This window comes from Drosophila eugracilis, unplaced genomic scaffold (assembly GCF_018153835.1).
Source record: "Drosophila eugracilis isolate 14026-0451.02 unplaced genomic scaffold, ASM1815383v1 contig_2171, whole genome shotgun sequence".
NCBI classification, from domain to species: Eukaryota; Metazoa; Arthropoda; class Insecta; order Diptera; family Drosophilidae; genus Drosophila; species Drosophila eugracilis.
Window position 1 is genome coordinate 654429 of NW_024573057.1, and position 17296 is coordinate 671724.

Genomic DNA, 17296 nt, shown 5'->3' on the forward strand with positions numbered 1-17296 from the left:
AGGAAAATATAAAATTTTTATTAAATAGAAAAAATTGTAAACGCTTCACAAACTTGTCCCAAATGCCTTTCAGCGTTAGATAGCTAAGCATATGGATGGGCCTTGATGCGGCCACTCTTATCAGGTAATAGCTTTTAAATATTTACTAAGTGCTGCATTTGATATACGAAACATTAATGAACAGACTTGTACACGCACTCGGACTAAATCTAAATTAATTTAAATAAACGCTGATATGGGGAACCCAAAGTCGGACCCAAGTAGCATATATGGTAATGTGTAGATGGTAAGTTGTCTGACTCGAGCTCGTATTAATGAAATGCTTGGGATAAATAGATTGAATCGGCTTTATCAACTAACAATTTTATGTTCACACTGAAAAGAATTCCTGTGGCCAATGTGAATTACCGAATAATGTATTCTACGCAGGGCAAGCTTAGGAAATGTAAAGACAGAAAAGCTGTGATTTCTTTAAAAAAAGGCCTAACTTAAATATCGTTTGACAAGACAATTTGCTCTGCTTCCCCTATGTCTCTCTATACATGGATGGGTTGATAGCAATGGATGTCAAAATCTTGACGACCAAAACATTCTCAAAGTAGTTTATGGACAATTCCGAGGCATTATGAGTTGTAAAACAATTTGTTTACGATTTCCCTAACATTTCCAGTTAGCAATTTTGTTAAATAAAATTAAATGATGAATAAGTGTGAAATATAATATATTAAACTTAAGAAACAATAGAGTGTTAGGTTACTTAATATCTCGGCTTTAGAAAGTGCTTGCAATTGTCCAATTACTACTTCCCACTCTTATAAATATTTTTCAAAGGGCGACCCATCCAACTCTCTTTATATATATATTAGGAATTTTCCTGTCACATTTCTATGAGAGCATCTCTCACACCCTTCCCTCACTAGTAGTAGTCGCCATACTGGTAAGTGGGCGGATGCTTCGACCCCTTACCATTAGGCTGGTAGAGATTGTGGTGCGAGGAGGAGCGATACGCATAGCTGGGCGTGGCAGTCTCTGGGCGGTTGTGGGCAGGCGAGTGAGCGCGTCGTGCTCTTCTCTCCTCAATATTTGCCGGCCAGCGCTGATAGCGACTGGTCGAGTCTTCTGAGGATCGCCGTCGGTGGTACCGCTTGCCTGGAGGCACAGATCCAGCGGTTGGAGGCATCGGTTGCTGATGACGGAAGTTGCTGTCGTCACCACTGCCTCCACTGAAGGGCACTTCAGACTGCCTTCGCAGTCGTTCGTCCAAGGAGGAGTTGGGCGTTGCGTGCAGGTCGATGACGTCGTCATGCGAGTTACGCCGCACCCTCTGCATGTCCATCTCCGTGTTCTGGTGGTAGTTCTCGTAAGGACCTCTCCGCTGTCGCTGGCGCTGCTGCTGTTCGTGGGTATCCAGACGCTGGCGCCACTCTTCTGCTGAAACCTGTTGGCCATAAAGATCGGGCTCGGCCTGGAACTGCGCAGCACCTTGTCCATAAATGTTCTGGTAGGAGGAGCGACGCCACCTGTCCTCGTATCTTTGGCGTGGAGATTCCCGGATCACCACCTCTTCCTCTGTGATGGCAACCTGCTGCTGACCGCGCTGCGATCGACTCGAGCTGCTCTCCGATGAATCCTCGCCAGATGTGCCGAGTCCTAGATCCTTCTCGTCTACTCCGTAGGCTTTGTACGGTGCTCCCAGGAAGCCCTTAGAGCCGTAGGGGCCGTTGATGCCCATGGTGGGGTATTGCATGTAGTAGGACTGAGAGAAAGGCTTCTCTAACTGGCGGTCCTCCAAGCTGTCATCGACTTCTGCGTCGCTGCCGTCATCCTTTCCAGTCCAGGTGAGACAGGATCCGGGTCCAAAGAGAGACAGCAGAACGGGCAGCAGGAAAAGGCCGTGCATGGCCCCAAAGAATATCACCAGGAATACCATCTTGAAGAAGACCAAGAAGATGTAGCTCTGGGCCAGCAATAGGGCCACAATGCCCAGTATGGTTGAGCTCGAGCCCTGAATGATTGGCAGCCCGAGGGAGTGAAGGGCCTCGCGTACCCTAGCCTTGGGGCTGCGCTTCTTGGAGGACATGTATGTGTAGCAGATGTGAGCGGTGAAATCCACAGAGAAGCCAATGCACATAATAAGGTTAATCATTGAAATAGAGTCCAGGTTAACGTCCCACAAGGCCATATATCCTGCAACGCCCAGTTCAATGGAGATGACCGAAAAGGCCACCCACAAGGAGCACAGGATATTTGGGATAAATACGAAGGAGATAATCATCATTATGATGGCTCCGATCACCATTGCCTGTAGAGAAACCGGTCGCACCAGCTCAAACTGATCAAAAAACACGAAATAGGGATGGAAGATCGAGGCATTCAGTGGCGAGTCTTTACAGATCTTGCGCAGATCCCGCACCATCTCCTTTTCATGGTTGGTATCAGTAATATTGACCGCCTGGATGAGGAACCTTGAGGCAATGATTTGCGACTCGTCGTCATTGAAGCGCACATCCAGTGAGAATGGGTTACCAGGGAACAGCCAGTGCTCTTTTACGGCATCAATGAAAGACTGCTCGTCGTCCACCGTCACGTTAAGCTCATTGTTGCGTTCCAGAAAAGAAAGGAATGACCGTAGCCAGGACTCCGTGTAGCGCCTAGAGGTCACGTACGATGTATGCTCCAAGGTACTGGTCAGGTTCTCCACCTGCTCCTGAACTAGGGGGTCCGAGTAATTCAACTGGCCAGCAATTATAACCTGCGAATTTAAAAAAAATTTATTTAATATAAAATTAATATTTTTTTAATTGTTCGAAAACCAACCTGCATTCTGTATGGAAATTCGCGGTAGTAGTCGTCTTCGCGATCAAAGAACTCCACGGAATAGGAATCCTCCCTGGAGAGCTTTCGTCTTTCAAGGCCCTCCTTTATTTGGGTTATTCCGTAACAGGCACCAACCAGATAACTTGCAAAGGCCAAGATGATGATCACCTTGCACCACTTATTGTTGATAACTGCGGCCAGCTTGTCCTTAAAGAACGCCATCAGCATGTGGTCCTTGTTGTCGATAGGGTTGTCCGGATCGTTGTGGTCGATACCACCCGCCATGATTGCCTTGTAGAGAAAGTTGCGCTTCTCTGCGGGCCAAGTAAAATAATAGAAAGAAGTGTGGTGAGACAAGTTCCCATTGGCCTCAATTGTAGTCAGAACTTGCTGAGCTTAGACATAGACTAGTCTAGTTGTTTTTGTCTCATGATCAAGGTTATGTTGCAGCTGCTGGTATTAAGCCATCTAAACTCTGACTACTTCAATCCGGTTGTGGCGCTGCACACATTTCATTTAGCTTAACTAGACCTTACAGCATATACACTCAAAAAATAGCTTAAAAAATATTGTTTAGACTGATTATTTGAAAATTAAATGATTTCAAATAATTTAAACGGACACTTGCAAAGAAGTCGTTTTAAATGAAAGGATATCTTTGTGTACTCATGATTCCAAAGCTTAATCATAAAATCCACGCTTGCAGAACAGCAAAAGGTACAATGCTAGTCCCACTCACCTTTAATTGCAACCGACATTGGCTGGACCCGGCAGCCAAAAATGGAATGCAAATTCTTGCGCTCTCTGTAGCCCGAGATAGCCATGCAGGCGGCGAAGAAAGTAATGTGCCACAGGAACGTGAAGCAAACGGCGAACACGGAGTACGTGCAGAAGATCCTTACTGATCGGAACGGACTGATGATGCCGATCAGGAACGAAATGAAGTCGGTGACCGATGTTATCGTAATCGATACAGCCGCCTCGGACATCATTAGACCCATGCGCTCTTGCACTGGCATTTTCGCCTTGGTGCGGCGCCAGCCCGCCAGCATTACAAAAGTGTCATCGATGCCGATGCCTGTGGAATACATTTTTGAACAGTGAAGACATTTACATAAGGACTTATTATTTTCTGCCAAATATACCGATCATCAGGAATGGTGCAGCCAGGTTGATGCCAATAAACTCAATGCCGCAGTACATTGCCAAGCCAAAAGCTGCCAGGGTGGCCATAATGGCCGAAACATTGCCCATAAGTCCCAAGAACGGCTTGGAGCGGACTGCATCTCCCATCATGCAGGTGATGATACTGAATAAACAAAAATTAAATCGTTAAAAAAGTTCAAACCGTAACTTATCAAACGTACCTAAAAAGACCCATGAGCAAAAAAGTTGAACTAAAATAGGGCACCACAGTCTTCGTGTTCTTCTCTAGCTCGTGGTCCAAAGTTCGGGAGGCGAAGTACGAGACCGATATGTGTTTGAAGCGGCCGGAGTCCTCTGCGTTGCCTACCACCCTTAGGAAGGTCTCCTCCCACTCGGCTCCCCTACAAAGGCAATTTATGATTTGGTCTAAATTATCAGCCAAGTTCGGCACTTACTTAGCATCCTGCCGTTTAGTGTCTGCGGTCACGAAATAGACCAACTGTATGGCCGGAACACTGATCACATGATTGTCTTCTGTCAGCTTGGTGCCCCCAAAGAAGACAGGGAACAGGTGTGCATCCCACGTCACTGGATTAAACATGAAAGGGAATGTAAGATTCAACTGGCCCGTTTCGATCTAAAATCAGAGATTTAAAAATTATGGTTAGATCTTTAGGATGGATGCAAATCAATTCCAAAGTATACTTCTTTTCCTAGTATAAATGCTTATCCGAATTTTGTGAAAAATTACTTATGTATGGACTATACATCGATTATTGCCCCTTTACTCACATCATCCATCAGCGCATCAAGGTTAAGAATATCGTTCTCGAAGCACTCGTTCTCCCAGCGGGCACAGTTGTCCTTGTAGGAATACGTATCCCCATCGTAAGTGGTGGTCGCATTTTGGATAAGGTTGTCCAGCTGTCGTAACTCCTGGAACACCTCTCGTCTAATCATATTTTCGTCGCCATCTTTCGTTATCACAATGACTCTCCCGAAGCGACCTACAAAATCAGTATATCTCGGATTAGTCAAAAAGAACAAGGTCAAAAAATAGTTGGCAAACAATTAGTGACTTTGTGGACTTAGGCTTGAAGGCTAATGTGGCGGCGGCTGTTGCTGTTGCCCACACGCCATTACGTGACAATAATTTTAATTTATTTTTATTGGAAGCCAATGTTTCGATTGTTTCACTTGTGTTTCTGCTTGCCAGTTTATCGGACTTCCACTTAATATTGGCCGATTGTCCCAATCGCTATATGTATTTAATGCGCCATAACAAATGCAGCTTCGCGTACTTGCGTCACAGTATTGATGCGAAATTAATATTGGTTATATTAAACTATACTACGTTAAAGAAATGGAAAGCGTGCGTGCCATGCTTCTCGTACAATGAGACCAAATTAATAAAAGCACAGGACTGTACCATGACAATGATATTGAACTTGTTTACTGTACATCGGATGTAAAATCAATTTAGCACAGACTATTTTAAATTTAAGTGTAATTTATTAAGGCCCATTCAGATGAAATTCCTGATAATTCCATCAATTCAAGCTATACAGTTATAGAGTATTCAAAGCTTCGACGTCTAACACCTATGTTATTTGTGAATGAACTTGAATTTGAACAAATATAAAATGCCATCAACAAACCCTTCACGTTGTGCAGGCATATTTTGTTATGAATTATATTCAATATTGAAAAAAGACAACCTCCATTGATTCCGGCCCGGATAAACCAGAAGTCTTTACAACTCATCAAATGACTTGAGGTATCAAAATAAAAATAGATATCCTTACCTTCCGACATCGAGGATCAACTAATGGCTATACTAAATGATCCAACGTTTGACTTTAAAATATTTATCGGGTACATCAGCTTTTATAAAAGTATCATTTCGCGGGGTAATAAAGCGCGTAATTTAATTTTGTCTTGGATTTTTGCTCTGTTGCGCTACATAAACAAATTTTCAAAACACTGGGGAAAGTTGCAGCTTGCACACCTCTTGTGGCACATTTGGCCAAAGTACAACCGAAGCTGAGCACTGAGCTCGGTGGCTAACTGGTTGTAACCGACTAAATGCGGTCTAGATAATACCGTTGAGCACCAACAGCGATCGCGTGGATGTGTATTTGCACGGATCGCTTGTGGCTTGTGGCCTCCACACACTCGACGGGTTTTTTATATCTTGGCTTACTATTGCCAGACGAGTGTCCAAACAAAGTTCAATGATGAGACGAAGTCGGAGCTCGCGTCTTAGATTTGAGAGTTCTCCTCATTTCGGTCAGATTCACTGATCTGCATGCATCTCGATGCGAAAACTGCTCAGTGCACATCGAGTACATTTTCGCAGAATGGGGCTAATGATTTCGAAAGAACAATTGCAAGTGCTCTTTTGGAGTAGAAAACATCCAAGACTTGTTATGAGGCTTAAACAAGCTTTATTTGATCGCCACTCATTTAGCTTAGAGCACACGTTCCTCCCATCTTTAGGCTTAGCGAGGTCCGAATTGCTTTATTTTTTGCAACAGACAATTAAGTCCGGCCAAACGACTGGAAAAACAAAGCCCAAATTATGCAAATGTTTAGGGTTAGGTAAGCAAAGTACTGCACCTAGTTGCTAACCCCGCAATTTCGCGTTGATAAAAATTAAGTTTGTGCGAACATTCATCACACATCTAGACTTCCAATTGGGTATGGCCCACGTCAAACACAAAAATGCATTACTGAGTGAGTAAAATAAAAAAGCTTTGCTCTTAAAATCGTTAATTACACATGCAGATAGCAATATAATTTTGTTTTATAACAGAATAATGTCTTTGAAATTTGAAATTGGTTAGTAAGCAAATTGTAGGTACTTGAAAATATACGATTGTTCAAGATTTGAAGAGTCTTTGCCATTTGGCAATTATGCGGCACTCTGTTGAAGTCAGCTTTTGACATTGTTGTAGCTGCAATTATAGCTAATGTTTCTGCTGTTACTATTATTATATTTAGCGCTTGTGGTGGTGGTTGTTTTTGCCCAATAAACCATTTAGCGAAGTTAATAGCCTGTAAAACGGAGACGAGTTCAAGACCTCAATAAAAGCTAAGATATTATGTCTACATCTCTGCCGTGTGCTGAAATTATTTATTGCACATTTAAGCCAAAAGCCAACGCTGGGTGGAGACTAACGGAAACATATTATTAGGCTGGAAAAGCTGGCAGAAAGTCGCATTTGGCAAGGTGTAAGAAGTGTGGAAACATTTCATTGTGCGACGCCAGTCCTAGTCAATTTTACTTAACGAATGCTTGGCATAGTAGTTACTAAGTGAACATATTTGCCGCCACTTACCGGGTCTTGTAATCCGTCCGACGTTGAACCGATGCGTATAATTCACTTTGAAGTATTGCTCAACGATGGCACGCTCAGTCTTTCCCTCCCCCGCAATCGGCGAGAATAGATACTCGGGATCGATTTGATACTTTAGCTGCTGATAGCTGGAAAATTTCGATTGAAGCTTAGTCAGTGCGCTCGATCTCTGACATCGGTGCACTTACCCTGTCATGCAGAGCATCGTCAGCAGCACCGGAATAATAATAAAATAGCCAGGATGCTTGGCTATGCAGACTCCCAGGTGATAAAAGGATTTGTTTAATGTCTTATCGACACACGAAATGCCGCACGTCATCTGTAAAGATTAAGAGATCAAACGATTAGTCTAGAATTTCAAAATATTATACTAGTCGCATTATCCAATATCTTTTTAAATTTTCAAATTACGTGCTTGCCAAACCCTAATGCGATTTGTCTAGTGAAGGTAAAAAGACAAATGGCAAAGGCAAAATGGAAGTTGGTATTATATACGATATATTAGTATTGGTGTGTATAGTATTGCTATGTGTACAGCTTGCTCGTTATCGTGTCTATTTTGCTTTGTCCATCGACACCTTCAACTTAAACTTTAGACACGCATTGTTTATTCTTGCCTCACTTTGCTGCTGTTTGCCTAAACGAATCTCAACAAATGCCCTTGTTCATCTCAATCTCACTAGACAACAAAGCAAAAATACAAAAAACACATTAACAAGGAAACCCCTAATAATGTTCATTAACACGCTTAAAGAACTCAAGTACACAGCAATAAAATTACGCCACAATTAGATGTTTAAAAAAAATTACAACTAAATCGGAGCAAAAAGGTGCACTCGCCCCCGGGTGGACTCGAACCACCAACCTTTCGGTTAACAGCCGAACGCGCTAACCAATTGCGCCACGGAGGCCATGGCAGCACCGAAAAATGTACGAAATTTCACAGCTCGTACTAAAACCGAGACAAAATCGAATAAGGACATAAATAATGTCTAATAAGCGCTTAGCTGCTTAATTTAACGGGAGCCCAATAGCAGCAATATAACGAGTGGAGTCAAATCTAGTGTGACATGCGCCAAGACTACAACAACTGCCTCCGTGGCGCAATTGGTTAGCGCGTTCGGCTGTTAACCGAAAGGTTGGTGGTTCGAGTCCACCCGGGGGCGCAGATTTACTATTTTTATCCCATTTCTGTTTTTTGTATCAAATGTATTTTATTGTTGATATCTAAATGATTTTAAAATTCAATGTTATACTTTTTTATTTACTCTTTGCCAAGCAATTCTCATTACCAAAAACATTGAGCGCTATGGGAAAAAATGTGTTATTAAGTGAAACTCAAGCTGCGCAATTATTTTTGCCATTTATCATGCCAAACACAGAGTGTCACACGCCAAATTCGAACCATAGGCATTAATAATGGGATTTACAAATTATCGTACCTAACAAAAAAGAACTTTAGCTTTGGCACATTTAGCACATGCTCAAATGTCATTGCCATAAACCATGAATGACAAAAATACATAAGGAAGACCATTTATACACTGAACATCAAGAATATGACAGCAAAAGCTGCATCATCTGATGATCTTGAACTGCATGAAATCAAATCATAATTCCCTTAACTTGTTGCATGCTAAGCGACAGACCGAAAAATTCAATTTGTCGTGCAGCCAAGCCACGTAAGTTTACACAAGCTTACTTTCCATTTTTTTTTTTATGCTGGGGTTCAACGACAACTGACGCTGCACTTTTACCAAATTGTAACAATCTGGTTTTGCTTTTCATAAAGTAAATACAGCGATTACAACATGTCCAAGCCGAGCAACCTAGCCTGCTCTTAAGTCGACCACTCGGCTCGCCAAATTGAGTCACGGAGCCGACTCAAGGTTATACCTCTGACTTCGGGTCCAACTTTGACTCCAACGCCGACTTCAGGTGCTCGACCCTCCGTTGACATAACGGTTCATTATGTCAAAATTATTTTTAAAAAAACAACGCGGTCACCCTATCTCTAGGCTGCTTACATTTTCCAATGCTTCGCAGATGTTAGTGCATCAATATTTGCGTTAAAGTACTTAAGAAAACGGTTATTGGATTTGATAATTAGTTTGAAATGGGTCGGAAACGTGGGTTAGTAAATTTCTGGAAAGTTCCTCCTATTTCATTCAGCTTCTTTAACAAATGGTCCATCTAACTCCAAATCCGTTATGCAAAGGTTAAAAATATTGTACAATATGGGTAAGCTCGCATAACAAACCGCTTCAGATTAGGTTAAAAATCCCTTAATGAACTTTACAAATGCATGTCGCAAGTCCGGTGGCACCTGGGTCTCCCGAAGCCGACTCATCAACTTTTCAGTTTTCACAATCATACGGGCTCCCCTCTCTTACCAGCTTTTTGAAGTCAGTTGTGCTTTCGTGAATGATATTAAATGTACCCAAAAATTACATCTGAACAATATGCAATATCATGCTTTATCCCCACTAGTTGCTATGACTAAAGCAATTTTTTGTGTCACCTTATTAAACTGGAAGCGAAGCTGAAATCAAAAAATTCAATATTTGATCGCAGGCTGAGTCAGAGCTTATGTTGGTGCCTTGAGCAACCTGAAACTGCGTGCCAAGAAATCCGATTGGTGCCAACCACTTGCCTCCTAGAAACCTGTCAACCTGTGCCATCTAAGAGAAGAGTTTTTGTTGGCTTCGGGCTATGCATAATTTCTAGGTCATAAATGGTTAATAAAAGGCGGATTCTTTGCTTTTGCCAACCCATATGCATATTGTGTTTTTATTAATACTCAAGTAACTGCGAATGTTTAGCCTGGGATTGGAATGCGTTTCAAAAGCTTTTACGTTTTTGGCCCGAGAAAGTTGATGACCAAAATGAGTTTGCCTCTTCAGTCTTTTATTTTGTTGTTTTTACTATCTATGTTGAAGCATTTGACGTTTTATTATTTGCTTTTCTGGCTGCCCTATTGTTCATTTACTTTTTGCTTTTCTAATACTGATGGCTATCTAAAAGAATTTTTGTCGCATAGAAAATCGGTATCCATATCCAGGTCAAGTAAAAGTATAACTCCTGGTCTTTTAATTTTCAGTTTCTTTCCTTCTCCAAGTCTCGGCTAATCTATTCACTAGATATTCTTTTTAATCCCTATTTCTAAATCGTTCTCAGCCATCTAAACTGCGATTTCTGGCCAGTTCACTGACTCATTTTCATCACCTTTTTAATCACAGTTTGCTTGGCCGGCTTACATAACTCCCGGTTTTGTCCAGCCCCGTTTAGATGTTTGTTGTGGCCAACGTAGCTTGGCTTAAACAATTTATATAATGCATATTTACAGGCAGAAGAGGAAGAAGGAGAGGGAGTCGAAAAACGAGCAGCGCAAAAATTGATTGCAAGCAAAACGCATGCTTTTGGTGAGTTTTTCTTTCTGGCCAAGTCAACAACTTTCACTTTTGTCCGTTGCGGTGGCACAAAGCATAAATGCCGAGAAATTACCAAATTATTATTAATTAATATTTAAATATATTTTGCTAATAGGAATTCGGTTTCAAAACGATTTCTTCTTATTATCAACATGTCCGTGGGTTTTGCAATAGGTAAATTTAGGTCAAGCCATTGAAGTAGAACGCATGAGCGATTGATGACCTTACCGCGTGAGAGTGACGTTCAGCCAAAAATATTTATAATTATTGTGTGAACTCGGATTAATCCGGTATAGTTTTACCTTTAAGTGTGTACATATGTGTGCCTGATTTTTGGCCACAAATTGTCAGCTGAAAAAAGGTCGCTCACAATTGAAATTGGTTGCCAGACAATGGTTTGCAATGAATTTTAATTAGTTTACTTCGGGGCTAAATATTTAACATTGAAAGCCTTAAAAGTTTTTGACTGTTTTTTATGGAGGTGCGGTATGGAAGAGCTCGGGCTGGTGGGGCATACCAGGTTCTGCCTTCAGCAAGAAGCGGAGATAAAATTCACTTTCTACTTTTTCTGCGCCTCTTGGTTGAGTGGCTAACCGAATGGATTGCCCGAACTGGACAAGGCGGGACGGGTCGGGAGCGATTCCAGCGGCATGCGTTCAGCCTGGAACTGGGTCACACTGACACACAAAACTCTTGGCTTAAACACACGGTCACACACACTGAGACTAGATGGCCGCTTTCAATTTGAATTCAGCTTTTTGATTTCTTTGCTTTGCATTAATTAACCATTTACCTGGCGAGCTGTTAAGCAAACGTTTTGATTTCGGATTTATCGGCTCTTTGTTTAGTCGCAGATCTGTAGGTCAGTGGAGCCCCAAAGTACCTTAATCTGATTTCATTCATTAACAGCAACTTTAAAAGCGATAAGAAGGAAATTAAGTGCATCAAGATTTAGTCAAGAGCTTATGGTCAAACAATTCCGACGATCAATGTTCTGGTATAAGGAATTTGTATGTATGTATGTATCTGATTACATATCTCAATCATACTGTTTTTTCCACTATTTCATCTTAAAAATGATCAAAAATACAGCCTTTACATAATGTTGTTTAGGCTGTAGGCTACCTTTAAAGAACATTTAAGCAACAGCAATGTTAGAATACGCCTGTAATTACTTAAAACATTGCTCTATTAAAATTAATTGGGCATAGAAAACTGACACTTTCTCGTTCACTTTTAGTAGCTTGGTGGTTTTACTTTCCTAGAAATTAGTTAATTATGACAGAGTTTTTCCGGCCATCAACTGCGAGTTAATGAATCAACCAATTGACACAGAGAAACACACTGAAAACTCTCAAATGCCAAACGACAAAAAATCGGTAACCAACTCTCTGAGAAGAAGTAGCGGGGAAGACACAAAGAGAAAGAGCGGCGAAAGAAAAAGAAAGTGCAAGGCTGATCGCATATCTTATGTACAACTCATATGGGTACGGGTGGCAGTGTGTAACGGCATTTCCGAACCGAAACCAGCTGAGAGCTTTTGTAGTAAAGGGACGGGGTTAAGCACTTTTCCTTTCAAGATGATACCTTCGCTTCCCCTCCTCCCTTTCCATTTCCTCCCATTAACTATTTAGCTATAATTAGCTTGCCCGAGCACTTAGCAGAATTCACAATGCTTTGGGCCAAGTATCAGCATGAAGCTTCTCGTTTTCACAACATTCGCTCGGCGTTAATCATTTGGGCAAACATTCAATTATATTTTGGCTGAAATTTAGCAAATTATGGGCTGGTTGTGGAATTGCTAATTGAAAACTGTGAACAACTAATAGAGCAATAAAATTACTTTGTATATCCTGCAGTGGCGGCGTACATTGAGCAATTTTCCCAAATCGAAAAGAAAACCCCCGAACCAAAACCTGTTAGGGACTACCTGTTGCTCAGACCACTCAAAAACTGGCCAAGAGGAGGTGAAAAACTGAGCTACCTGTTACCTTCCCCGCTTGAAGACCAAGACGAGTAACTGTACGCAGTTACCAAATGTGAATCGCTCAATTTGGCTTTAACCTTGTAAATCAATGATAGGGATGATCCAATCAACCGGTTTCCTTTTAGACGCGAATTTCACTCGAACTCCCGTTAACTGGGCCGAAAAACTCCCTCCGTTATGTCCGCAATCCATCGGCCAGGTCTATCAGGGAAACCGGATCACCAAAGTTCAGTTTATGTAATCACTCTAGTAATCAAGTTGTATCCGAATCCCGAAATACAAACAACCGTGAGAGGGGCATCCGCACTTTGTGACGAGTGGGTATATGGCCAACATCTCTACATATTTTCCTTGGCCATTTTCCGTATAAATTTAAGCGGGGATTTTCGATCCGTGTCCCACTTTCTGTTTCTCAGGTTGTGTCGTTTTAATTGTACGCTGTAATTGTAGCCGCTCTCAATTCGAGTTGCATTAATTTGCCTGTCAAAAGTTTTGAGTTTCTTTCTCGGCAACTGATTGCAAATGAATGAGCCAAGCGAATTGGACTTGGCCCGCAGTGGCAGATTATTATTGCAATTACACTTGCTTTTTGGAAAAACCGTCTATTAGATTTTATTGCTGATGCAAATATAGAAAAACTTGTTCAGACTTAAAGTTTGAGCCACAAACTTGGTTTGTATTCCTTGGATGAAATTGTCCATGAAATTGTAAAAAATGCCGTCAATGAACTGATTTTCATCAAGAAAGCGATGAATTACTAATCTCACTTTACTTCTATTGTAGCTCATAATTTTCGGAGAAGCACTCTTTATTCTTATAATTGTTTTAAAATAGTCACTGTAAATCAAAGCAAACCCGTAACCAGAAAACCGCACCGGAAAGTTACCTTTAGTCGAATGCCCCGACTTTTGGATATTCTCTTTTTCGATTTTGCTGAGTAATTAACTGTTTGTTTTAAAAGGACGTTAAGTCTTTTCTGTGTAAGATTTATTTTCCAGTGCATTTATTCAATCTACGCACTTTCCAGAGAGCATTTCGAAACGCAATTGTCCCGGCATTTGACCACTTATTACAGTATTTCAGATTTCAACCCCCGCGCACCAGCCCTCGAGAAATAAATCTGCGCATCTATCATCTGTACGGCAACTGTCAGGAAAATTCCAGACGTAGCCATCTTAGTGCACAGCACTTACCTTGTAGCTTGCTTAGGAGTTTTGCGGTTGTGCTTCGCTTCGTATCCAAGATTATGTTTTCCCTGCGAGTTCACTTGGTGTAATAGTACTGTTCCCGCTGTTTCGTTGGACCAACAAATAGCACGCGAGCCTTTCAGTTGCACTCAGCACTGCGTGATTCGCCTTTCACAGAATTTCTTAATGAATTTTCGAAAATTGCACACTCTTTGCACTGCATTCGGCCATCTTATTTTGAATTATTTTACCTGGCGGCCACGGACCGAAAATAAAAGAAACCGAGACCGAGCGGCACGACAACAGCTCCCTTCGATACCGATCCACGGACTAAGAGATCCACTCGAACCCCAGAGCTCGCCTTACGGATCGCGCCTTGCGTCTTGCGCGTCGCTTACGTAGGGGCTGCGCGGTTTAAGATTTAGTTACCGTTATGGCGACTGTGGATCAGTTTGGGCGTTATTTCCGACGCCTTTTGTCCACTAGTAAATTAACTTTGATTGGGGTTTTCGCTGGCTATAGCAGCCCCTTGAAAGCAAAGACGAAAGTTCCGCGCACACGACCGCCTCGCATCACGTAACGGAAACGAATGAGGTCTTACGTCTGACTCAACGCTCTCCCGACGCTCAGCTTAGGCTCAGCTCTCACCTGCCGATCTCGAACTCTCTCCGATTGGTCTCTCTTTTCCACTCTCCCAGGTGAGTGCACCGGTTCGCACGATTTTTGGGAAAATCTGTGCGTCTCCTTTCCTTTGCAGACCTGTTTTAATCTACAGGTGCGCTCTCGTTTCTGCTGCAGTCTGAAGGTCGCAGTTTCGCTCATTAATCGCCACTTTCTTCTGCGCCTGCGCAAAAATTTTATGGAAATTACCACCGGTCGTTCAGGTGAATTTCGGCCCATGCCGCCCTAAAGCCGAAATTGGTTTCATTGGAATCTGTTTATTGCAGGGATTTGGGTGGGATTAAAGAGAATGGAAGTAGGTGAATTTACATGGAATCATAAAATGGATGATCTTTATTCGAAGCGTATCCCTAGTCATTGAACACTTTAAATTCAAAATTTCATCGCGAAAAAAACATTAATGTACAGGTACAAGAAAACAATATACAACTTTATGGATGTTAAAGAATAAAATATAGTAAAGAAATAGCAAATCCTTAAAAAAAAAGTTTTCATTGAAGAGTCACAAACATTATTGTTTTTATTATTATAATTATTATTATTATTATTATTATTATTGTTTTTATTATTATTTTAAAGAAATTACCAGCAATTATAAAGTGCGCGTAATTCATGCTTTGTGCTACAACGGCCTTCTGCTTAAGTTGTAATGTGTAATAAGTGATATGTAGTGATGGATTTTCTTAACTAAAACAGGTATATACAGGTATTTTAACTAGTCCATATACACACATATGTGTGTATTTATGTATTTATTCAGATTTTCATTTCAAAATGTAAATTGCCCAAAGAAAGGGGCTAAAAGTTGGATTTTGTATGCAATCATAATGGAAATTGAAAAGATTTCCCATATAAATCCCCATAAACTGCGGCAGAGTAGCGATAATATAGTATTTCAGTATCTTTGAGTCCTAGCTGGCAATATCGAAAGGGAGACTTGTTCAATTTTTTTTTCAAAATCCCACCATTATGAAGCTGACTTTCCTCCGATCTCACCAGACGGCTTTATGATTACATTTTACTCATACAGAACAAATCAGAATATATTTTCTTCACAGATTAAGATTTGAAATTATTAATAAGCTGTGCCAAACTATGCGCCATAGAACTAATTTAAATAAAAGCGATAAAATAATTTTTCCACAAGGAATTTCTAAATCATAAAAAGAAAGCTTAGAAAGAAAGAAAGATGCAAACAGAGCGTAAGGGGGCCCAGGGGGCAGGAACCCAGATATCACCGCTGAGAAATTTAAGCGGAAATTTTAATAAAAACCATTTACAATTTATTTCAAACTGAAAAAAGTGCACACAATCCGTGTGGTGGCCAAGGAAGGGGCACAGTGCGCGATAAAAATATACTCATGCGCAGAACCAAACAATGGACAATCCGACAGTTCGTAGTACGCAAGTACACACACATGTGCAATAAGTGGTGTGTAGTAATGTCAGTCGGGCACGTTCAACTCGGCCGAGGAGGATTTTATTGGATCGGTCGGGTAATTGAACAGTGTAGGTGTAGCGCACGGCTCGGCGGGCAAATGTTGAATTCAATTCTGGACAATCAAGCCGTGCGATCTATATATATATATACATTCATACTGTGAATCCAGCATTAACATTGTCCGAAGCGGCGGCATTAACGAGATATGTATTTGATTGGCTCCTGAATGTGCTAGTGAAGACGGCTATGCGTTGCTCGATTCCAAAGTAAGATCCTCCAGTTTGATGTCTTGGGATCGCAAGTGTCCTATGAACTCCGACTCGGCTCGAAAGAGATCCTCAAGCTGCTGCTGTCGGCGGATTTCTTCCAGGTTCTGCAGCCGCATTTGCTCCCTCACCCGGAAAAGAACATACAGGATGGCCATGTAGACTCCCACTATTATATTGATCCCCCTCTCCAAAGAATCCGGAATGTGCGAACGTGCCCGCTGCTCCAGGTAGTTCATGTGTAAACTAATCACAAAGTCCTGAAGCCAATTGCCCGCCACGTGGATCCCCAGGAATGCCAAACACAAAGTCCCAGCCAGCAAAACGTATAAGATTTTTGCGATTGAAGTATTAACCCGGACTCCGTTTGTACCTTCCATGCCGGCGAAACTTTGCTTTTGAATCAGGCGGTTTATCTGACGGCTTTATCCATGATAGGATGACAGGGATATTATGCAATAGAAAAGGTAGTTCGATTTTTATTTTGGGGCCATCATACTTTATACATGAGATGCGCTTAATTTTTTATTAAATATAAATATGTTTCCGGCGTGTTAATTTAATATTCAATTTAAAATCATAATTTAAATATTTAAAATAAAATACAACTTTAACGATTTTATCTAAAGAAATTAAATAACTTAGTTTAATTTTAGTTATCAGTTAAAGACTATGAAAAACAATCTGGATGAATAACTTTATGAATAAGATGGTGTGTCGCTACGTGACATGTCGGACGTGACAGAATTGCTTGCGTTCGTATGACAGGCATAAAGTTTACTTTACAAACAAAAGTTTTACAAAATGTATACAGCTAATGAAATGTTGTAAATATTATAACTAAATTACAATAAGCTGAAAACCAACTAACAACCCCAATTCTAATTTATTGTTTAAATATTGAGGGCTTTTCAAGTTATGACATTTATGACATTAAAATATACAAATTAAAATGTCTTTCCGTTTAAAATGTAATATATA

The 17296-nt window shown here is 41.1% G+C and overlaps 2 protein-coding genes and 2 non-coding genes across 4 annotated transcripts; 1 reads left to right on the plus strand and 3 right to left on the minus strand.

Moving 5' to 3' along the window:
* Positions 1 to 5: 5 nt before the first annotated feature.
* LOC108111623 (patched domain-containing protein 3) lies at positions 6 to 14502 on the minus strand. The gene is made up of 11 exons (XM_017221157.2): positions 14179 to 14502; positions 13934 to 14109; positions 7511 to 7641; positions 7305 to 7450; positions 4756 to 4970; positions 4419 to 4600; positions 4185 to 4364; positions 3963 to 4126; positions 3557 to 3895; positions 2818 to 3131; positions 6 to 2752 (listed from the first exon to the last, which is right to left on the minus strand). Exons 3-11 carry the CDS (start codon positions 7639 to 7641, stop codon positions 917 to 919), a joined length of 3507 nt encoding a protein of 1168 aa, XP_017076646.2. The 5' UTR covers positions 13934 to 14109; positions 14179 to 14502; the 3' UTR covers positions 6 to 916.
* Trnan-guu lies at positions 8160 to 8233 on the minus strand. The gene has a single exon. It is a non-coding gene; the product is annotated as a tRNA-Asn (tRNA).
* Positions 8415 to 8488, plus strand: Trnan-guu. Its single transcript has one exon. It is a non-coding gene; the product is annotated as a tRNA-Asn (tRNA).
* Positions 14503 to 15890: 1388 nt separating the features above from the next.
* LOC108111616 lies at positions 15891 to 16735 on the minus strand. The gene has a single exon (XM_017221143.2). The coding sequence runs from the start codon at positions 16693 to 16695 to the stop codon at positions 16294 to 16296; it is 402 nt and encodes a 133-aa protein (XP_017076632.1). The 5' UTR covers positions 16696 to 16735; the 3' UTR covers positions 15891 to 16293.
* Positions 16736 to 17296: the final 561 nt, after the last annotated feature.

Excerpts from the sequence above, each read along its gene's own strand:
- LOC108111623 (XM_017221157.2), bottom strand. The coding sequence starts at position 7,641 with ATGACGTGCGGCATTTCGTGTGTCGATAAGACATTAAACAAATCCTTT. Across the intron at positions 4,127-4,184 it reads TTGCTCATGGGTCTTTTTAG|TATCATCACCTGCATGATGG; the intron begins GTACGTTTGATA and ends TTGTTTATTCAG. Across the intron at positions 3,132-3,556 it reads AATGTCGGTTGCAATTAAAG|AGAAGCGCAACTTTCTCTAC; the intron begins GTGAGTGGGACT and ends CTTGGCCCGCAG.
- LOC108111616 (XM_017221143.2), bottom strand. The coding sequence starts at position 16,695 with ATGGAAGGTACAAACGGAGTCCGGGTTAATACTTCAATCGCAAAAATC.